General features: G+C 45.5%; 1 protein-coding gene across 6 annotated transcripts in view; it reads right to left on the bottom strand.

Moving 5' to 3' along the window:
* rtkna (rhotekin a) overlaps positions 1 to 18,852 on the bottom strand; it is a 79,751-nt gene that overhangs the window by 58,348 nt on the left and 2,551 nt on the right. The window contains exon 1 of one of the 6 annotated variants that reach the window (XM_066711924.1): positions 2,262 to 3,820. The exons of the other annotated variants lie outside the window; for them this stretch is intronic. Within the exon in view, the coding sequence (XP_066568021.1) occupies positions 2,262 to 2,357 (96 nt within the window). The 5' untranslated portion in view covers positions 2,358 to 3,820. Of the gene's footprint in view, positions 1 to 2,261; positions 3,821 to 18,852 lie in introns of those variants that run through there. 6 annotated transcript variants of the gene reach the window in all.

The raw sequence follows: 18,852 nt of genomic DNA, 5'->3' as shown, positions 1-18,852 counted from the left end.
GCATCTCTGTCTCACGCGTGTAAGGTTTTAATGCTTCAGGAACTTGTTTACATTCTACTGCAGCAGGAAAGCAACAGACCGCATTTTAACTGTGTAGCTTCCAAACCACACCAAAACGTCAAATATTAAGCGCCTAGTGTTGCCTTATAATAGCCTGTAGCTTGTAAATCCTGAAAGGGTTCAAACTGCCCTTCCGGATACAAGAAGGCCAGCTCGGGTCAGTGTGCAGCCCATACCGTGCCGTACCTGTGCTCTAAGTGGGACTGACAGTACAGAACACAGGGGAGCAGTACAGACAGGGCAGCCGCTGTGGAAAATGGTCTACACTGAAGCCGTGACATCTGCAGAGGCCTGACACCGCCCAGTGCCCTAAGCCGAGTTTCCGGGTGAGAAAAGCCAAGTCTCCGCTCTCTGGACAAAATTCCTCTGGAGACACTGTGGGCTGCGCTGCGTCATGGGACACAATGAGTTAGTGTTCGAGATGGACACCAAAAAGGGCACGGAGCGGGGATCGCTTAGCTAATGCGGTTAACTCCATTAGGGCAAAATTAGGATGGCCGACAATTTTTACCGCAAAAATTTTGCTGCCCGTGTCTAGCTGAATGCAAAAATGTTGTATTCGTGCAAACAGTTGGATTCCTTCACAGCTGATGAAAAAGGACTGCATTCTCATTCACTTAAACAAATCTATATAATAATGTAACTTGTTGTCTTGAAGCTGGGAGTTAATGTGAATATTCTACTTTGTCTCATGGCTTAAGGTAGTCCTATGCATGTATGACTCTAGCTGACTGAATTCCTCATCTCTAAGTGTTCAGTATGCAAAGGTCTTTTCCATTTGCGGCACCAAGCCAGTCTGGTGGGTTCCTTGTGTGGGACAGGCAGCCGTGTCCCTCCATAGATGAGCAACACTGTGGCACAAAGGATGCTTTGGATGTTTAATGGAAAAACATCCTCAGCTGAAAGCAGTCCCAGGATATGCTTGGTTCAAATGAATAAGACAGTGTATTTCAAGGGGTTTGAAAGTGCAGACACACTCTGGTTTAGAAAGAGCACCCCACCCTGAGACACTGCCCTCCCACTTCCCTCACCCTGAGACAGATCAGGTTTTATTCATCTGAACACTATTAAAATGCAAAAGGAATAAGTGCCTCTGCATGCACATTTTAGGAACGAAATATTGGCAACAGAGGTGCAGAATATGAAACTTATAGAAGTTCCCAAATCCCATCCATCTATAACACACCACAGCTGTGGACCAAAAGGCAAAATGGTTTCTGGGAAAGAAAAATCTGTTCAAATCCTTTGAAATGTTCAATCTCACTATGATTTCACTGACCACTTAGCTTCTCTTCTTCCACTAAGCCTCCTCGCTTTGAAGTAGCTTATTTAACCCTTTATTCTCTGCATCAAAGATACAGGATTATTATCTTGTATGCTGGGGAGGGACTCTGAGACGGTGCTTTAGGAGGATCTGAAGGACTACAATAATATAGAATCATGCATTCAAAGGAAACAACATAATCCCAGCTAATCTGTCCAGAATCAATCAAAACACAAGTGCGTTTTGTTTTGTATTTTTTAAGAATCAGACCAGGTTCAAACACAGTAGGGCTGGTTGTTAATTGTGTGTGTAGTATCTGTTCATACTTCACTGAAAAGTGTATTTCCCAGTGATCTACTAAACCCACGTTTAAGGTTCCCGAAAATAATCCTGCAGGATTCCTTTGGTCCTTTCACCACAGGACATATTAAATATTCCTACAGGAAACATTAGGAAACTATTAGGAATCTGGCTCCACTATTCCACAATACCTCACAATTTCTGCATCTGTCTTGAGGTGCCTCCATAGAAAAGACCCTGCATGAAGTGTCTTTGTATCACATACAGTTGCAAAAGCTGCAAAAGCTGCAAAACCCAAGACCTCAAAGCTGAAACCCCAAAATTCACATTGACCATCACATCAATTTCTCCAGCTCTGCAAAAACTGCAGTCTAGTCAAGCAATTTCATTCACTCCCAGTGAAGTTTGACATTTTAAATGCTTTAAATAAAACAATCTTTCAACCGGTCTCCCCTACATTTCATGTTTTTTTTTCATTTAGATTGGTTTTGTTTTTCAATTAAAGGCAATTAACTAATACTACAAATATCTCTTTAAGAGCTGGTTTTGACCCAAAACACTCTTAATCAGTGGTTTTATCAATACAAATTGGCCAAGCTGTTTGGGTGAAGCTATGATATTGTAAAGGCTGCTTTACCTGTAAACTCAAGGCAATCTGCCGAATGTAGATCATGTTCAGATCCTCCAGGATTCGCAGTTTCTCCTCCATTTCTATGAACCTCTCCACTGGCATCCCTTGAAGATCAATCCATGGGTCAAGTGAAGACTTAATTCCACAATGTTGCTATCTTGTCCTTAAACTGTCCTGAAGTCCACCACTCCTTATTTAGACCACAGTAGAGCAGATAGGCTAAATATTGAGTTTCTTATTTGTGTGCGTCTTTTTTTGGAAAGGACGTTAGAAAGATTCCAGAACAAGGCGGTTATAGATATCCATCATATTAGGCAATGATCAGATCAGGTCCAGGTCATTTAATGCTTTTATAAAAATGTAAGAGATGAATAAAAACAAATATGAAAAATAATTGTAGAAATGAAACGGGTACAACTAGCTTCACGTGTTCTTCAAGACTTGAAGGATCTCCAATGCGGGACTTCAAGAAGCATCGCCTTGGAGTTGCAGTGTCCTTGCTCGCTACCCAGAGAGCAACTTTATGGTTAGTGGAGAAGTTCTTCCCTGCACCGCACACGCATGCAGGCTGTCCCGGGACGGTATGGGAAACCTCCCGACTCCTTTAATCCGTGCTGTTATTAATAATCCAGATTCCCTTCCAGATCCACGCTGCTCTGTTCTTACCAGAACAATGGGCTTCTGACGCGCCCACACCTCCCTCTCTCCCTCCCCAGCTGCTGAGAAACAGAAAAGGTCCTGTTTAATGTATTGCAGCTCTTTGTGTCGGTCAGTCCCCGTGTGAGTGCCGTCTGTCCGCCTGACAGGACATCACCAGCTCCCCTCTGTGCGCGTCTGGCAGTGCGGGAATCGCACCAGAAACGCAAAACCTCGCAGACCCCACGGCCTCAGACCCCAACAAAAGCGGAAAAACTGCCAATTAGCAGCAATAACATCGCTCACAAACGGCGTAATTGGAAAGGAGAGACCAAAGAGCTGAAATTAAAACATCGTGTCAGATCCCCTACAGCACAGTCAGACAGCGCATTATCACGGTCTGTTAAACTTTGCTGTGTTTTTTGCTTTTTAAGCTCAGGCTCCCTGTGCAATGCAAGGACACCCGCTATTACAAAATAAACGCAAAGCTACATATTGCAGATCTGAAGCTGCGGTTTGGTTTTCGTTTGCTGCAGCAGCTATAGAAATCCCTTTACAAGTGATTGCCGATTGCTCTTTGTTTAATATGATCAATCGCACGTCTCACTTCTAGGCATCCTATTACAAAATGTTCTTTTATACTTACATTTTGAAACGCTTCACACTAAGTGCGAGTTTGCTTTCGGTGCTGTAGTGTTACAGTAACTGCCCCAAAACGGCGCTGCCCTGCTAAATGCACTTTAAACCACAAGAAACAAAGACCCCATCTGTCCGGACTGGGGAGAGTCCCACCTAAACTCGTTTAGCGCTAAATTAACCACCAAGGAGCGCATCATGGGGCTGCAACACTTTTTAAAAAGGAACAATTGTATATATTAGAAAGCACCAATTGTAAACCTTTTACTTATATTGTAACTTTTTTTTTAATCTTTTGCAAGATATTAAATATTATTCGTAAAACTAATATGATCTTACTTTATCAATTATATATACAATAAGTGCATGCATATCATTCACATACATCCTTACTTTTACGGATATGTATTATTATTAATATGCAATAGAAGGGTCGTCAGTAGTGTATAGTTCACAGGGTCACAAGACTGCCCTTGTGACCAGCTTTCGCCTTTGTTGCCAATTTTGGCTCCCGGGTGCCACCCGGAGTATCAGTCTCCCAGCGTGCCTCAATAATTCATACTGGCGCAGGAGGCGGCCGGTGCCAATTTAACAGTGACCCCGCCGCAGTACTGCTGGAGGGGGGATACCCCATCAATCTGCCGGGTCACACTTGCTGGCAGGAGGCAGACACACACATTAAGTCATTCGTTTATTGCAAAACAGAATAATAATAATAATAATAATAATAATAATAATTACACCGTGAATAATAATAATGCCCGTAAACGTGGCGGGTGGAACGTTCTGTATGGGAACAATGTATCCAGACAGATATATAGTGCAATTAGGAAGAGGCAGTGCGTTTTCCTCCGCTTTTGTGAAGCCTGTCAAACCTGAGAACAAGATCACTGCGCATACTTTGCCCATGAAAGACTGGCGAGGGGCTGCTCTCCAGGACTGGCCAGATCGTCCGCGTCCGCAAAGTGCTGGGCGAGGGGCACCGAGTCCCGTCCCGGCCGTGGTCCTCTCTGAAAAGCCCACACGGGCAGCGGCGGGCAGGGCGGGTCGACGGGCTCCTCGTCCCGTTTTCAGTGCGACTTTGACTTAATTCTGCATCGCCGGCCCCTACTGGGGTACATTTCCCCCCACACGTTATTTAGAGCGCGTTTCCTCTGGGCTGAAGTGCTGAAACTGCATCACATCGCGTTGAATTCCTCTTGATGCCAGGATTGTTCATGCTTTCCATTATACGGGTTGATAGCGAGTCCCGTGGATTTCCAAAATGCTGCATTCACCTTAGTACAAAAAAGAAATACAAATACACAGCTCGCGTATCTGTACTTGGTTGGGATTCAAGTCTCTTGTTCAAGTTGCTGGTTTGTGCGCTTTAAAGCCCTGTGCGTCTGTGCGAGTCGGTCTCTCCGGCACCAAAAGGCAGCGGAGCGCAGGAGTAACACTCGCCCATGCCGCTCACAGGAAACTGGCGTCACGCAGACCCAGCTCGTCCCAGGACCATTAAACTCAATCTGACTCTACAAACACGCATGCCTGAGGCACTCACACACCAACATTACTAAATGTACACACTCACCCCTCTGCAGGGTTGTAGAGCAGAAGAATGCACACTCAGGTACTAACACTACACTAATAAAACATCACAACCACACACTCCCACATGCAGAGAGAGGCACACAAAGTTACACACTCCCTATACTGCCACTAAGGGTCTGAGTCTCCAGGTTGTATATATTTCAATGACTTGACCTTTCCTCTGCCAACACATTCAAATGCTTCACACAGCAAACCCAACTGATTTATCCTTTCCTTCTGGGGGGGGGGGGTCGAGACGGGTGAAAGGAACAAACACAAACCGAATCGCTCTGGGAGAGGCTTTCCGAGTTTATGAAAGCAGGTGGCAACTGGAAGGCAGACTCCCTGTATTCAACTGCCATTTATTATATATATATCCCTAACTGACCCTTGAAAACACAGGGCGATGTTTGACCAAAAGATGTTCCCCACAAAAATCATTTCTTGCAGACAAATTTACACAAATGTTAACTTGTCATTTTTCATTACACATAAAAGATTCCAAAGTGCTGCACCATCTAACATGAACATTACATTTTCACACAACTGGCACCATGTTATTATATCACAATGGGCAGATACAAATCCTCAGCTGGTGTGAGTAGTATTGGTTTGGTTTGTGTTGGTTTTATTTATTTTAATTCCAGCTAAATTCTTATGCACTTATATCAACCCCTGAGCTAATTTGCTTAATTACACTTTTATGGCCACTTACTGCTCATAAACAGTCAGAGGTTTCAAGATATAACATGTTTAGATCGATTGTAATTGCACTCTTAGTGAAATAAAACCATTGAGAAGAAAAGACGACGACAAAAAAAAAAAAAAGTGTTTAATTAAGGATTAACAAGGGTTGGGAAGTTCGAGCGAGCTGCGGGAGCTCCCGTGACTAGAAGGTGGAGCAGAGTCTTTATTCAGACAAAAACACAAACTCAAACACAGAGCAATGCATACACACACACAAATTCAGAGTTCAGCTAAAAGACAGACGCATACCGTTCGAAACAGTTAAGCACTCTCTATTCCAATCACAGGGGTTCACATGCACTTACTGGAAGACAGTCAGATATTAAATGAAAGACAGACTCGTGCAATAAATCAGAGATGCTGCCTATACAGAGGCACTCTCTCGGCCGCCATCACTCATTCGCAGAGACACACACACATCTCTGAAGTGTAGGCACTTGAACAGAGACACAGAGGCACCAGAAATCCTGCTCCAATCTCCAAGCAGGGTGAGAACTGACAAAGATGCACATTGCAGGTGTACAAACAGACACACACATCATTTTGGACAAGATTACATCTCCCCTTGTGTAAAAAAACACTGGTTAGATTACAAGATCTCTACAATCCAAAGCTTTGAGCCTGTTCTCTCTCTCTCTCTCTCTCTCTCTCACTCTCACTCACACACACAATACTTTGTCCCTCCCTCCATCTCTCTCTCTCCAGCTGTTCCAATGTGACACGCAAGCAGGTGATGAGGAAATGACCAAGGCTGCAGAAATCCAAATATCTAGGACAGGAAGTACGATGAAACAAACTCCAGATTCCAGACAGCGGAAAAATTGAATATCAAAAAACTCTTTGCATCTCTCACAATGCTCCCCTTGAAGTCCCCCTTTTGGAGCCGGGGACAACCAGGGTTAGTCAAACAGACTAGGGGTGCTCTCCATTTCCAAAGTATTGGAGCTACACTAACTTCCCACAGAACTTTAATCAATCATAATTTGCATCTTAGTTTCTTAATTTGATTTCAGATCCTGCGTTTCTCTGTTGCGGCACAAGCTATAGACCTCTGTTTTGAATGAGTTCGAAGCATTTCAAACGGATTGTGCCTCAACAGGAGCACCTCAGAGTAGTTGTCTGCAGTACGTCTGTGGTCAGTCATCCCAGACGTTTCGCTATCCAGCAGACATTTGGAAACTATTCATATCTGGGAGAAGAAAAACCTCCCTTCCTTCCCGATGGCGTCGCAGTCTCTCAAGGACAAATACCTTTAAAGACTGTACATCCTCCAATGCCACAAGATCGCTCAGACCTAGATAAACAACATCTCCGTGAACTCGCCTTTGTCTCGGAACTCAAAAATAGTCCTGCTTTTCAAGAGTCCACAAAAACTCCCCAACCAGTCGGCCCTGGTCTAACCCAGCCACCAGCGACACACAAATGGCTGAGATTTGCTCATGGCCAGTTGACTCTCCAGGAAGAAAACCATCCAGCCTTCATGGAATCAGCTGAACACACATTCCCACCAACCCCAAACAATAACCGTCACATGGAAACCACATTTTATTTGAGTGTTTTCTGTTGGTTGATACACTCATCCAAATTGTTGTACAAGAGTTCTAGAGAATCAAACTGCTACACATTACGAAGGCAAGGAGATCCTTTGTAGTCATAGGAATGAAATAATTTACAGTGTGAAGTTTATACAGTGCAGACACAAATGAAGCAGATAAAGAGTACAGTGCAGGCCAATATTTACATACAGTCAAAGGCACTTTCCAGCTCACAGACTGCAGTCCCCGGGAGTGCACTACGCTGTAGATCCGAGCCCAGAGTAATTGGCCGCAGAGTCCTGATGTTTTATTAATTTGTTGCTTACAGAGAGGCTGCATACGGGTCTAGTGTGCCCTGGCGCTACATTTCTGTCCCTGTGACTGCAGTTATTATCTGACCGAAACCCATGAACAAAGAAAATGAATCTCAGCAGCTCCTGTCCTTAAATACATAAAGACATATATGCCAAATGAGTATTTGTATACACAGAGTGCACAGTATTTAATGAATACTCGGGGCCTTCCGGAAACAATCTCAGAGCCGCCTGCAAACGAAGCAAGCCTATAGTGCCCTCTGCTGGACAGATCTGGAAACTCTAAGAGAACAGCTCCATTAAAATGTATAATTAGCAGCCCACACTTTTAAAGTTATGCCCAAGGCTGCTTCAAGTGCGTAATATTGCAATATATATTAAATAGTATTGTAGCACTAAGGCTGAAATTAATCTAGCCGAGAATAATGGACTTTTGCACCGGATAGAAACCACTTCATGTCTTCAAAGTCTGTATATAAATCTGGAAGAGGCATGTAAAGAATGGGTGCATGAGGAATCTTCCAAAAACTTAATTTGTAGATGAATCCCCATTTCAGTAGAAAAAATTACTACTACAGCTCTTAAAGTGAAATTGAGCAAATGGATGTCATGACAAATGACAAGCACCAGAGGGGGCCATATCCTAGCTGTATCCAGGCCACATCCTAATGTTGTTAGAGGTGCTGGAATCCTATGCAGTCTCCGGATGTGGTGCGATGGAAGGGTGAGTCACAGTGGCACAGCAGCGTGCGAGGGTAAGAGGAGCCCCCCGGAGGGTTGTGACACAGGCTCACATACCGTCTCAGTCAGGACACGGTCTGCACATTCTGTCCCTGATTCGCAGGGAGTCAGCAGTGACCGGGCGGTGAACGATCTGCAATGCAACCTTGCTCTGAATAGACCGGAACAAGAGCAGAACTGATAGCCACAGGCTGCTCTATGAAAACATGCTGAAAATTAATTTACATAATAAATACATAAATAAATAGAAGGTGGGATACCAGCATGAGTTGAAGGGATCTGAGCAGCTTCTAGACCAGTCATCAGTAGACCTAGAAAGTGAGGACAGAAGGGGTTGCTCTAGAGTCTAGACACAAAAGAGCTTTCATTGAAAATATCCTAATCAGGCTGTGGACTCTGATTCACTGGGATATTTCAACACAGATTCGCAACTAAACTGGCATTAAAAACCAGACACACAAGGCAAGCCACACCACCTGCATTTTAGAGTTTAACTTCAATGTTAAAACAGCCTCAGTCACTTCTTATACTTTTATAGAGTATTCCCTGGAGAAGGTCACATCAAGGTTACATTATATGGGAGAAGTATTAATCTAACTTTTGGGCCATTCATGTAAGAAAAGTGACACAGCAGAGAAAGACTGAATCACTTTTCTGCACAAGGTTGATCACATGACCATGGAAGCTCTCAGACATTATCTGAGCCGCCAGGCATCTGCGTAATGTACTTCTGCGGAGGGTGGCACTCTGATCACGTTGCTTTGTGTTCAAGTGTGAGGCCCGACCTTCAGCACTGCTGGGCGGAGCAGACATTAGTGATCTGCTTCCTCTTTAAACAGGTCTGTTATCCTAATTGAAATGTCTGTCCATCCTTGCCTTCCCATACAGTAGCTATAAAAGTCAAAAACCTGCCAAAGCGATCTAGTGAATTCCTGTCTCAGCGTGAGGCCCGTGTCTCGCCAGGGATGAGGGTTTACGGCTCTCCCAAAAATTGCACCGGGCAGCATTCTTGTTTCAGACCACAGGTGGAGAAAAAACAAAAACAAACCAACAAACTGGCCAGATGTTTCTGTGGGAAATTCCTCCACAACACAAGAGACCTGTGGAGACGACTGGGAAGTGCCCATGATAGAGGCAGTTCCACCACATCCTAAATCCAGGCCTCCCCCGTCCCTGTGTTCAGCACAAATAAAGTCGTGGGGAATTGTACTGTGCACTGTGATCTCTGGAAAGGGTTTGCCCCATTTCTCTCTGAAAGCACTGGCCCACTTTCAAGCAGTGCATGCAGCCTACTAGCATTTGTGAAAGTGCAGTGGTTTTAAAGGACCCTGCTTCATGGACGACCCCCTGCAGCTCACAGCGGGAGGCAGCCTCAGTGCCAGCAGGCTGACACGTTCCTGTCGGGTGGTAATTACCCTGCCCCCACCTTCGAGGGCTGGATGGCTCATGTTGCCCCCAATAAGAGATTGAAGAGAGGCTCAGACAGTGCCGTTTACAGCTGGGCAAGGTTTTGGGATCGACTGGGAAGCAGATAAGAGGACAGTTTTGGTATCTGAAAACTATAAGGATCATAGTCGTATATAATCTTATATAAAACAGTAGACGATATGTTTCTCTCATATAGGCTAAAACACCTCCATGACTATGACTCTCCAGGAATAGGGTTGTGCTCTCATGTTTTAACCTTCCCTCGGTGTGGTAGCTTGGGCCGACAAGGCCACCAGCAAACAACATCAGCCCACTACAATACTGCTTAGATTACCAAGAGGTTTCCATTACGTCTGTTCAGGGCTCCACCTAACCATCCATTCTCCAACAGGCAACACCTGGCTTTCACAGAGAACAAAGAGCAAATCCCCTAAACACGTCACAGCTCCACGGATATAGTCAGGGCTGCAGGGTCACTAAGGGATCGGCACAGCCCTGCCAGTGGGATCAGGAGACACACAAGACGACCCAGTGCTCCCCAAGGGAACAGTCATGGAGAGAGAGAGAGAGAGAGAGGGAGGGAGGGAGGGAGGGCGCAGGTGAGAGCACCTCAGAGACAAAGGAATCCAGAGCCACAGGTGACTGAGCTCAGCAAACTCAGTGATGTCATCTCCGACCAATCAAGGCAGGGGAGGGTCCTGCTGAGAGTTCCACACAAAACGATGACTTCACCACCACCCCCTGCTCCTCCCCACCTCTGTATCCTTCCCCAGCCACCTAGACCACAGTCTATAAATTCCCCTCTGCTCTGGGCATGGTTTGAGCAACTCCACGGAGTGTAATCAAGGCTTATTTCACAAGATCTACAGGTAATGCGTCACAATGAGCCGAAATTCTCCACCTGAAACGTGAATGAGCGAACAGGCACAGTGGAACGAGCAAGAATGAAGAGCAACACTGCCATGTGGTCCGAGGGTGTGGAGCTCAAAAAATAAACAGTCACTCCATTGTTCTGGGGATCAGGAGAAAATAACCCAAGACAGGAGGGGTAAGAGAAGAGGCCAGGACTCATACTCAGTCCATGTTAGCCACTCGCTCTGACTCACACACACCACTAAGCCATTTCTTCCCAAATAGTTATGAATCAGCTTCCACTCTGCTTCGGGGAACGGGCTCTATGCAAGGCCTGCCTCTCGACATCAAGAAAGCCAGGCCTTCTCCCCCCCTCTCTCTCTCTCTGCCTCTGTGGAAAGAAGCAAGTGGACTCATCTCCCTCTCCACCGCTCTCCTATAAAGCAAGCAGAGCCTCATTCCTCCCTCTCCCTCTACGTCTCTGTCTGCGCAGAAGCGGAGGGCTCCCGTTGCCCTAACTCTACCAGCCTCTCCGCAGCCAGAAGTCGGAGTGAGGTCTAGGGCTGATCATGCTGGGGGTGTCCAGATGGTGTTGGACGCCTGGGCAGTGAGAGGTGGCTTCTGGGGAGGAAAAGTAGTCGCTCCCCCAGCACTATTCATTGTTTTTTTTCACAACTTGTGTCTTGGTATTTGTTCACTGCTGGATTGAGATCAATGTTTTTTGCAGCGCCTCAGGCTGAGGTTTTTACACTGAATAGTTGCGATTTCTGCAACAGGCCTGTCACACCCCTTGATCTCCGGTTTCTCGTCTTACACAACACAGACGGCTTCCAGCCCGAGCAAGTTAGGATTAAAGGTCCCTGAAGCACTCAGTACCAACTATTCTCATTTGTTAAGCAACATTTTTATTATTGTACGAGTTGTTTTAAAGATAAATATTGATATTGCTGCCGTCTACATACTGATGCATGTGCACACTTCGTAGTGTGTTTTCATGCTGTGCCGTGGTAAGCCGTGAACACGTTTGCCTTTTGTGCTCTAGTTCAGTAAAGCTTTTTGATTTGTTTCATTTTCCTGCTTCCTGTGAAATAACCCAAACTGGCACAACAAAACCCACCCCCCTATTCAAAATGGATTGTCTGTTTACTAAGGGGGATTGAAGAGAGATGGACAGGTGAAATAGTCAGATCAAATGAGAGGAACTTTTATTTACGGATTAAATAAACAAGTGAAAACTGACTTGGTAGCCCAAAATAAAATAAAATAAAATCACAAACAACTTCCCTGCCTTAGGCCTAAATTCCCTATTATTACTGCTGCTTTCACAGTTCTTAATCTCCTTAACACCGTGTAGTTTTTTGTGTCAGCAGCTCCAAAAACTACTATCTACACAGGGCTGCATCTCCAGTTAAAGAACTGGGCTGGGGACCCTTCCTCAAATGAGTCCCACCCATATGTCCATATGAAGAGTATTCTAGCTTTTTCAATGGTGCTTAAGTTAGTCAAACCCACTAGTTGAATATATATGAGCTCTAAAAAAATTATATTATAGAAATTTACAGGATACAATAAAAACCCATAGAGAAAATAACTAAATACATATACACCACAATACTCCGATTGCATCAGGTGGTTTCCTTGACTTGACAATGTCTGGAACCATAGAGATCTTGAACCTCAGACTATTTCCCAGCAGCCGAGGTGATGGAGATACAAGCCCAGTCGTGCTGGTCTCCACTTTAAGCTTCCTCACTACACACTGGCCAACCACAAAAATTCATGTGGAGAACAATTATGCTCAGCAAACACAGAGAAAACAAAGCAAGGAAAGAGCAATCTTCTCAGAAAAGGCTCCATTGACGTCTAGAATCACAGCAGAGGCCCCTGACAGGGTCATATTTCCACTGTCTGTTCACCTGGAGATAGAAAGTCCAAACTGAACAAACACTGTGTTGTTGCACTGTATACAGGAGTGCACAACACCCTCATGAAAAGAAAGATGAAAGGCTTGTTCTTGTGAAAGGTAAGGAGTAAATGAGCACCACATGTGTCACAGCCCAAACAAAAACCAGCAGACCTTGGCGTGTTTATTATTGCCCACAGCCCTGAACATGCAAAACACAGCAGCAACGACCTATGATGTCACAGGAAGAAACAATATATTAATTTGCATGTGTGACCATGAGTTTTGTGTTGCATTCATTGCTAATTTATTTTTGGATTACTTTGAGATGATGGTTTTAATAAACAAGGAGATCCGAACAGATTTCCCTAACTTTTCTAATATTCACCACAAATGTTTTGCTTTTTTAATACATTAAATTCCATTGATTTCATTCTATTGCAAATAAACACACTGCTAATGGGTGCTCTCGCCATTTGGAAACAGCCCACCTGTCCCCATCTTGACACAGGTAGGGTTGGAACTGCTTATTATTAACCAGCAAGGTTAAATATTAACGAAAGCTCACATTCTTTCCAGACACAGTAATCCAGTTGAACAGGCTGTGCTCTCGGCTCTAATTAAGGATCTCATTAGCAAACACTGGGGTTAGAAAACGCTTTCACTGGTTCAGAAAAGCCTTACATGGGATTCCCATGTGCTGCCCAGACATTCCTGCTGTAATGGTGAACAATTCAAATACACTATGCTTAACATCCAAAAGCATGGCACTAACAACAGGCACAACAAAAAAAAAAACGAATGATGACCACACAGGCCAGTCTTCAAGCAACAACAACAACAAAACATGCACAACAAATCAACCAACCAACAAATACCCAGTACCTTGTCACTCACACAGTGCAAGGGCAGACTGTTCACAGCTCCGTCACTCCCTCCCTCCTCTGCACCCGGGATGACCGAATGTCTCCCTGTGAACAAACGCACTGGCAAGAGCCCCGGCTTAGCTCTCTGAGTTTTAATCACAGATCCCTGGCCGTGTGAATGCCTCCGTTGACTGGATGCATTAAAAATGTACCAATGTTTATCTGATGTGTTTTGTGTGTGTTGTTTTTCACTAATAGGAAAGCAGCATCATATTAATATTCATTTACAAGTTCTTAAATGAGGGGTTTCATTTTGTATTTAATAATATTAGGAGTAAAATAAAAAGCCATAACAAATTTGTATGGTGGCAAATGCTTTATGAATATGACAGGTTTTGCTTTTCTCTTAGTGGCTTAGCTGAAGAGCATGAGCAAGTGAGTAAGTACCTGATATAAAAACTGACAAAGCTATCCAGCTTGGGATTCATATGATAAGTGCATCACACAGGCATCAGCAATTTTCTGCATCTAAGCAGACCTAGCGAAATGGCTTAGCTACATTATAGTTAAACATCTAAATTAGACATGCAGTGCTTCGTTATTTTACAAGCCTAGTACACCAAGAATCCCAAGGTAAGCTTCTGCAGGAGCATATAAGCATATCCCCCTGCTGTGCATGCAAACATCTGCAAAGCGTGACTCTACCACACTAATTTCTTTTAAAAAAGGAAGTGGGGGGAGCTGATAATTGGAGTGAGAATTTGCTTATGCATTACTATGGTATTTACATAGCTTGTACATAGCTGGTTTTCCCTACGGGGTTAAACCCGTGCCAACTGATGCTATGAGTCTGTAGGGGAATGTGTGGTAATTTGATTTGCAATACTGGCGAGTGGCGCAGGATGTCCCAGATATCTAGGAGTGTGGGAGAGAATGGTTGTGGTGGGGGAGTGATTATAAATGTCTGTACGGTCCAGTTGGGCTGCGTTTGTGTGCCTCTCTGACTCCCAGGTGAATAGTGCTTAAGCTTTTATGTTTGGGCAACATCCTGGGCCTGGAATCCCAGAAGACTTTAAAGCAGGACAGGTTTTGAAGCCTGATGTCACCGCCAACACTAACTTTGGAGAAAAACGTTCACGTTTTAAGCTGGGCTGATTCAATCATTCCTCGAGCTGGCTCTGCCCTGCTCTGCCCAGCGCTTTCCACCACAGCCAGGGAAAAGCTGACCAGCACAATCACCCCACATCTACAAGAGTGGGGGAGGAGAGAAGGAGAGCTTTCAACAGATACAGGTCTTTCACTGTTTGTTTGGGGTTCAAAGAGAAGGGAGCTGTTGTGCACAAAGAGATCGGCACCAGTAACTGTGCTCATAACCAATTGACTTCAGGGAACACGCGCTCTTCTATTAATAAGCTGCTGTTATAGCATTTCCATGAAGTGGCTTGCTGTGGAGACAGAACAATACTGCCCTCTGGACTGGGTCCCGCACTGTCCCCTCTCTCCCCTGCAACACTGCCATAATGACGACCACAAAGGCAGACTTGTTTCCCTAAAAGTCAACAAATGACCGGTTGAGGAGAAGCAAGCCAGACTGGATCATTACCTCATCCGTTTGGTACCGCCCCCGAGGAGAACACGATGCCATTGATAAGATGCATGTTGGGAAGCTTCTAATTACCTGCATGGTGAAATGGAGATATCACAGATTATGTGGAACTTCAGAATGGGAACAGAAGAAACACATTCAGGTTGTTCAGGAGATCGGGGGTGGATACTGGGGTGGAGTTAAGTATTCACTTTATGTGTTCATCACCCATTCATTTGTACTTGGGAGTTTTAGGACTGTGAAGGTCACATGGAATTTGAATTAACTCGTGGGAAAGTGGACAATCAACTTCCAACCCAAAGCACAACAACGGGAATATAAGGGCACTGTTTCTACTGTAAGAGAATGGTGCTTATGCAGGAGAAGTCTGAAGAGGGTGTTTCCAGCTCAATGTGAGGAAACGTGATGGTAACAAACAGCTGTGTGCGGCGCTGATTAGCTTCCTCTCTACACTTCCTGCCACTGTGCTGTGACTAGGGCTTTAACGAGAGATGCATGACCCCGCATGTTAGAATGGTAGAAACCACACGAAGGAAGCTCCCCAGAGCCCATTTCCATTCAGCACCCCATATTTCTGCTTAGGAGCACAAAAATCTGAATACCGCGGTGAGTGTGATGGGAAACTGCTTCACTCAGTCACAAGTCATTTTCCAAGTCTGCTGTTACTGCTGCAGCGATCATACGGTGTTGGAAAAACAAAAGGCTTTCCAAGCAGCGGTCAGGGTTTAAGGAGCCTGTGAAAGTGTGGCATTTCCGGGCTGGCTTTGCTCAGAGGATTACCCAAATCAAAGGCTGCTCATTCGGAATTAATGAGGGATATTAAAGTAATCCGTCCACAGAACATTAAGTTCTCTCCGAGCTCCGGGATCGCTCCAGCTCGTTATCTCAATTAGCTGGGGAGGCGTCTCAGCTCCCGGAGCGGTCTGAAGTGGATCCTGGCACCGCTGTCTTTTTGGCAGCCCTCTCAAGGTCTCTGTGACAACAGCGTACCCAGAGCTCAGTGAAGTGTGTGCGCATTGCACTGGCTCCGTTCGCAGCCAGTGTGCGGAGGGTGTGGGACCACAGCCAGAGTGACTCTACAGTCTCTACAGCAGCTCAGAGTTAACCACTCACCCACACGGCATCTGGGGCGGAGCCAATGAGTGGAAGCACGAAAATAACATTAATAAAAACAACACCACCACTAAGCCATCCGGAGATAATGTAAAAACCACAGATTTTCTCCCGTTTGAAAAGCTATAAAGCATGTGTGTAGCACATCATGTGGCTGCATCCCATCACATGAGTGCCACATTTTCACCACAGTTTAGATCACTTTCAAAGAGGACTATAACATGAAAACATGCCACAAGTCTCCACAAACTTGACTCCAGTCGCTAGCATGCTCAACTTTGTATTGCCAGCCTTAAACCAGCGAGCCCAGGGCACACTGGACCACAGACACCAGTTTCCCTGCTCAACCCTCTCTCATCCTAATCGACACTAAAATGCACAGATACTGTGCAAGGCACACTGCTGCCACCTCTCACAAAGGTCAGGACTAATCGTGGCAATTCGGGAGTGTGCAGGTCCAAACGGCATCTCTTTCCGTCACCTTGGAAGCCTTGCAGAGATTCTAGGATTTGTCGGGGTATCCTGTCAGCGTCACCCCCGCCGTCAATAAGGAAGCTAGAGGTTGCGTTCAGCGTGCCAGGAGAGGGTCGGAGGGCAGAGCCAGGAGAAATGGACCGGTGGAGAGAGAGAGAGAGAGAGAGAGAGAGAGAGAGAGGGGAAGCGCACTGCACAAACACTGCAGCACTGACAGACACACAGCAGGGCGAAACCAACGCAGAGACGAGAGAGAGAGAGAGAGAGAGAGAGCAGTAAGGATTCCAGGCTCTGAAATGTCACTCAGAGAACTAAAAGAGATCACTGTCATCTATCTTCAGCAGACCGTTGCATAGAAAGCTGACAGGCTCATTTTCCTCGTTGTTAGTCCACCCCTCCAGCAGCAGGGAGAGGAGAGTGAGTTTCTAGTGCTGCTCAGTCCAGCATCACTGCTTCCTCCCCGGCTGACCCTGACTTGAAACCACTTGTGACGACTCGGTCAGAACAGGGCTTGTGTCTCTAGTGAGGCATGGCCTTAGTAATGATGGCTCCTGGATTTTGTTTTCATTTTGTTTGCCTTCTATTTAAAAACTGTTTATTTCACCCTCCAAACGACAGACAATGACAGGATGTTGTTATTCGTGGGTTTTAAAGAAATCCTTTGATTGTTCTGCTCTCTGCAACGACTCCTCTGCACACAGCCCTTCTGCGAGTCTTTCGGCTCTGTTCATTTTTGTGAGAGCTTCCCCCATTGCCCTCCCTCAGACGGGCACATGCCCTCCGCGTGTAGCCAGCGCTCTCTCAACACACACAGGAGGGAGAGTCCAGCTCGCCTGCACACGCCAGCAACAGGGCTGTTCGTAGGGGGAGAACGGTCTTGCCTCATCTACAAGCATTTTTCTATTTGGGGGGATTATTTGCCTTACTGTACTGAGGATTCGAACAGAAGCCCACCAGCAAATGACAGCAGAATCCATTAATCAATGCCCGTGGCTCTGTTTGTACTCGGAGTGGTTTAATGGATATGAACGTATGTAGGGAGAGAAAGACAGATAGCCCCCATAGGACATGCCTGCAGTCCGATACTCTCTGGACATCTGCGACCCGACACCTCCAGTATAAATGCCAAGTTGTAGCCTGATGCCACGGGGTAGGGGGTGGGGTGAGGGACTGACACAATGACTGAACTAGAATCTTCCCTGGAGGCGTGAGTCTCTCAAAGGCCATGCAGTTTCACTAGTGAATAAGTGCAGAGGGGGCAGGGCAGTGGGGTGTATATGAGTGTTGGAGCCTTGGGTTCGGGTCTATACAGCACAGGCTGGAGGCTGTTGGAGGGGGGTGGGGGGGGGCGGGCCAGGACTGGGCCAAAGGCCGGGGAGTGGGGCACATGTGTTCTGTCTGGTTGGAGCCATTGCTCAATCATACAGATGTAGTCAATGCCTTCGATGCCAGCTCCGCCTGGCTGAAACACACAGGTTTACCTAATAAGAAAAACATTCGGCCATGCGGAAACACTGATCTCACAATATCGCAACATGCAAGTCTGCACAGGACCAATATAAACACTAGACTCGCATATTAAAACATTTTGTAATACTTTTACAGACATGCAGTGTAAATATTTCCAGAGGGGGCTGGGGAAGGGGGGACACTCAAAGTGCTAGCGCTGGATGAATTTCCTACCCTAGAAAACTGTCTCCAACAGGAGAGCAGAAAGGCAGATAGGAGGTGATACTGGCTACAATATTTTGAATTATACCCTTACAATGGACTACAAAGAGATATAGACCCAAGCCACCTTAACCCATGTGTTAGAGAAGCAGTCAAGCATCAAAGCTAATGATTCTAGGTGGGCCAAATGGCCTTTCACCGTTGAGGACAGTCCTGCGCTATTATCAGCACCAACACAACCACTTCCTGAATCCGAGCGCGAGTCTAAAAATGATTGGTAACAATTTATTTGATTTAATTTGCTGAGGCCAAAAAAATAAACCAATCCATCAGACCGGGTCTGAATAGACAATCCAGATGAAATAACACAGTGGATACACGGACTCCTGAGCACAGGGCGCAGAAAGTCTACAGAGTACAGACCTACACTACACAACAGACAAGACACACACATACACAAACTTCAGTAGTGAGCAGACAACAGGTTCACTGTTTGTTTATTT

Source organism: Amia ocellicauda, chromosome 8 (assembly GCF_036373705.1).
Source record: "Amia ocellicauda isolate fAmiCal2 chromosome 8, fAmiCal2.hap1, whole genome shotgun sequence".
Classification (NCBI taxonomy): Eukaryota; Metazoa; Chordata; class Actinopteri; order Amiiformes; family Amiidae; genus Amia; species Amia ocellicauda.
The sequence above is the reverse complement of the archived record's forward strand: the minus strand, read 5'-3'. Positions and strand labels throughout refer to the sequence as shown.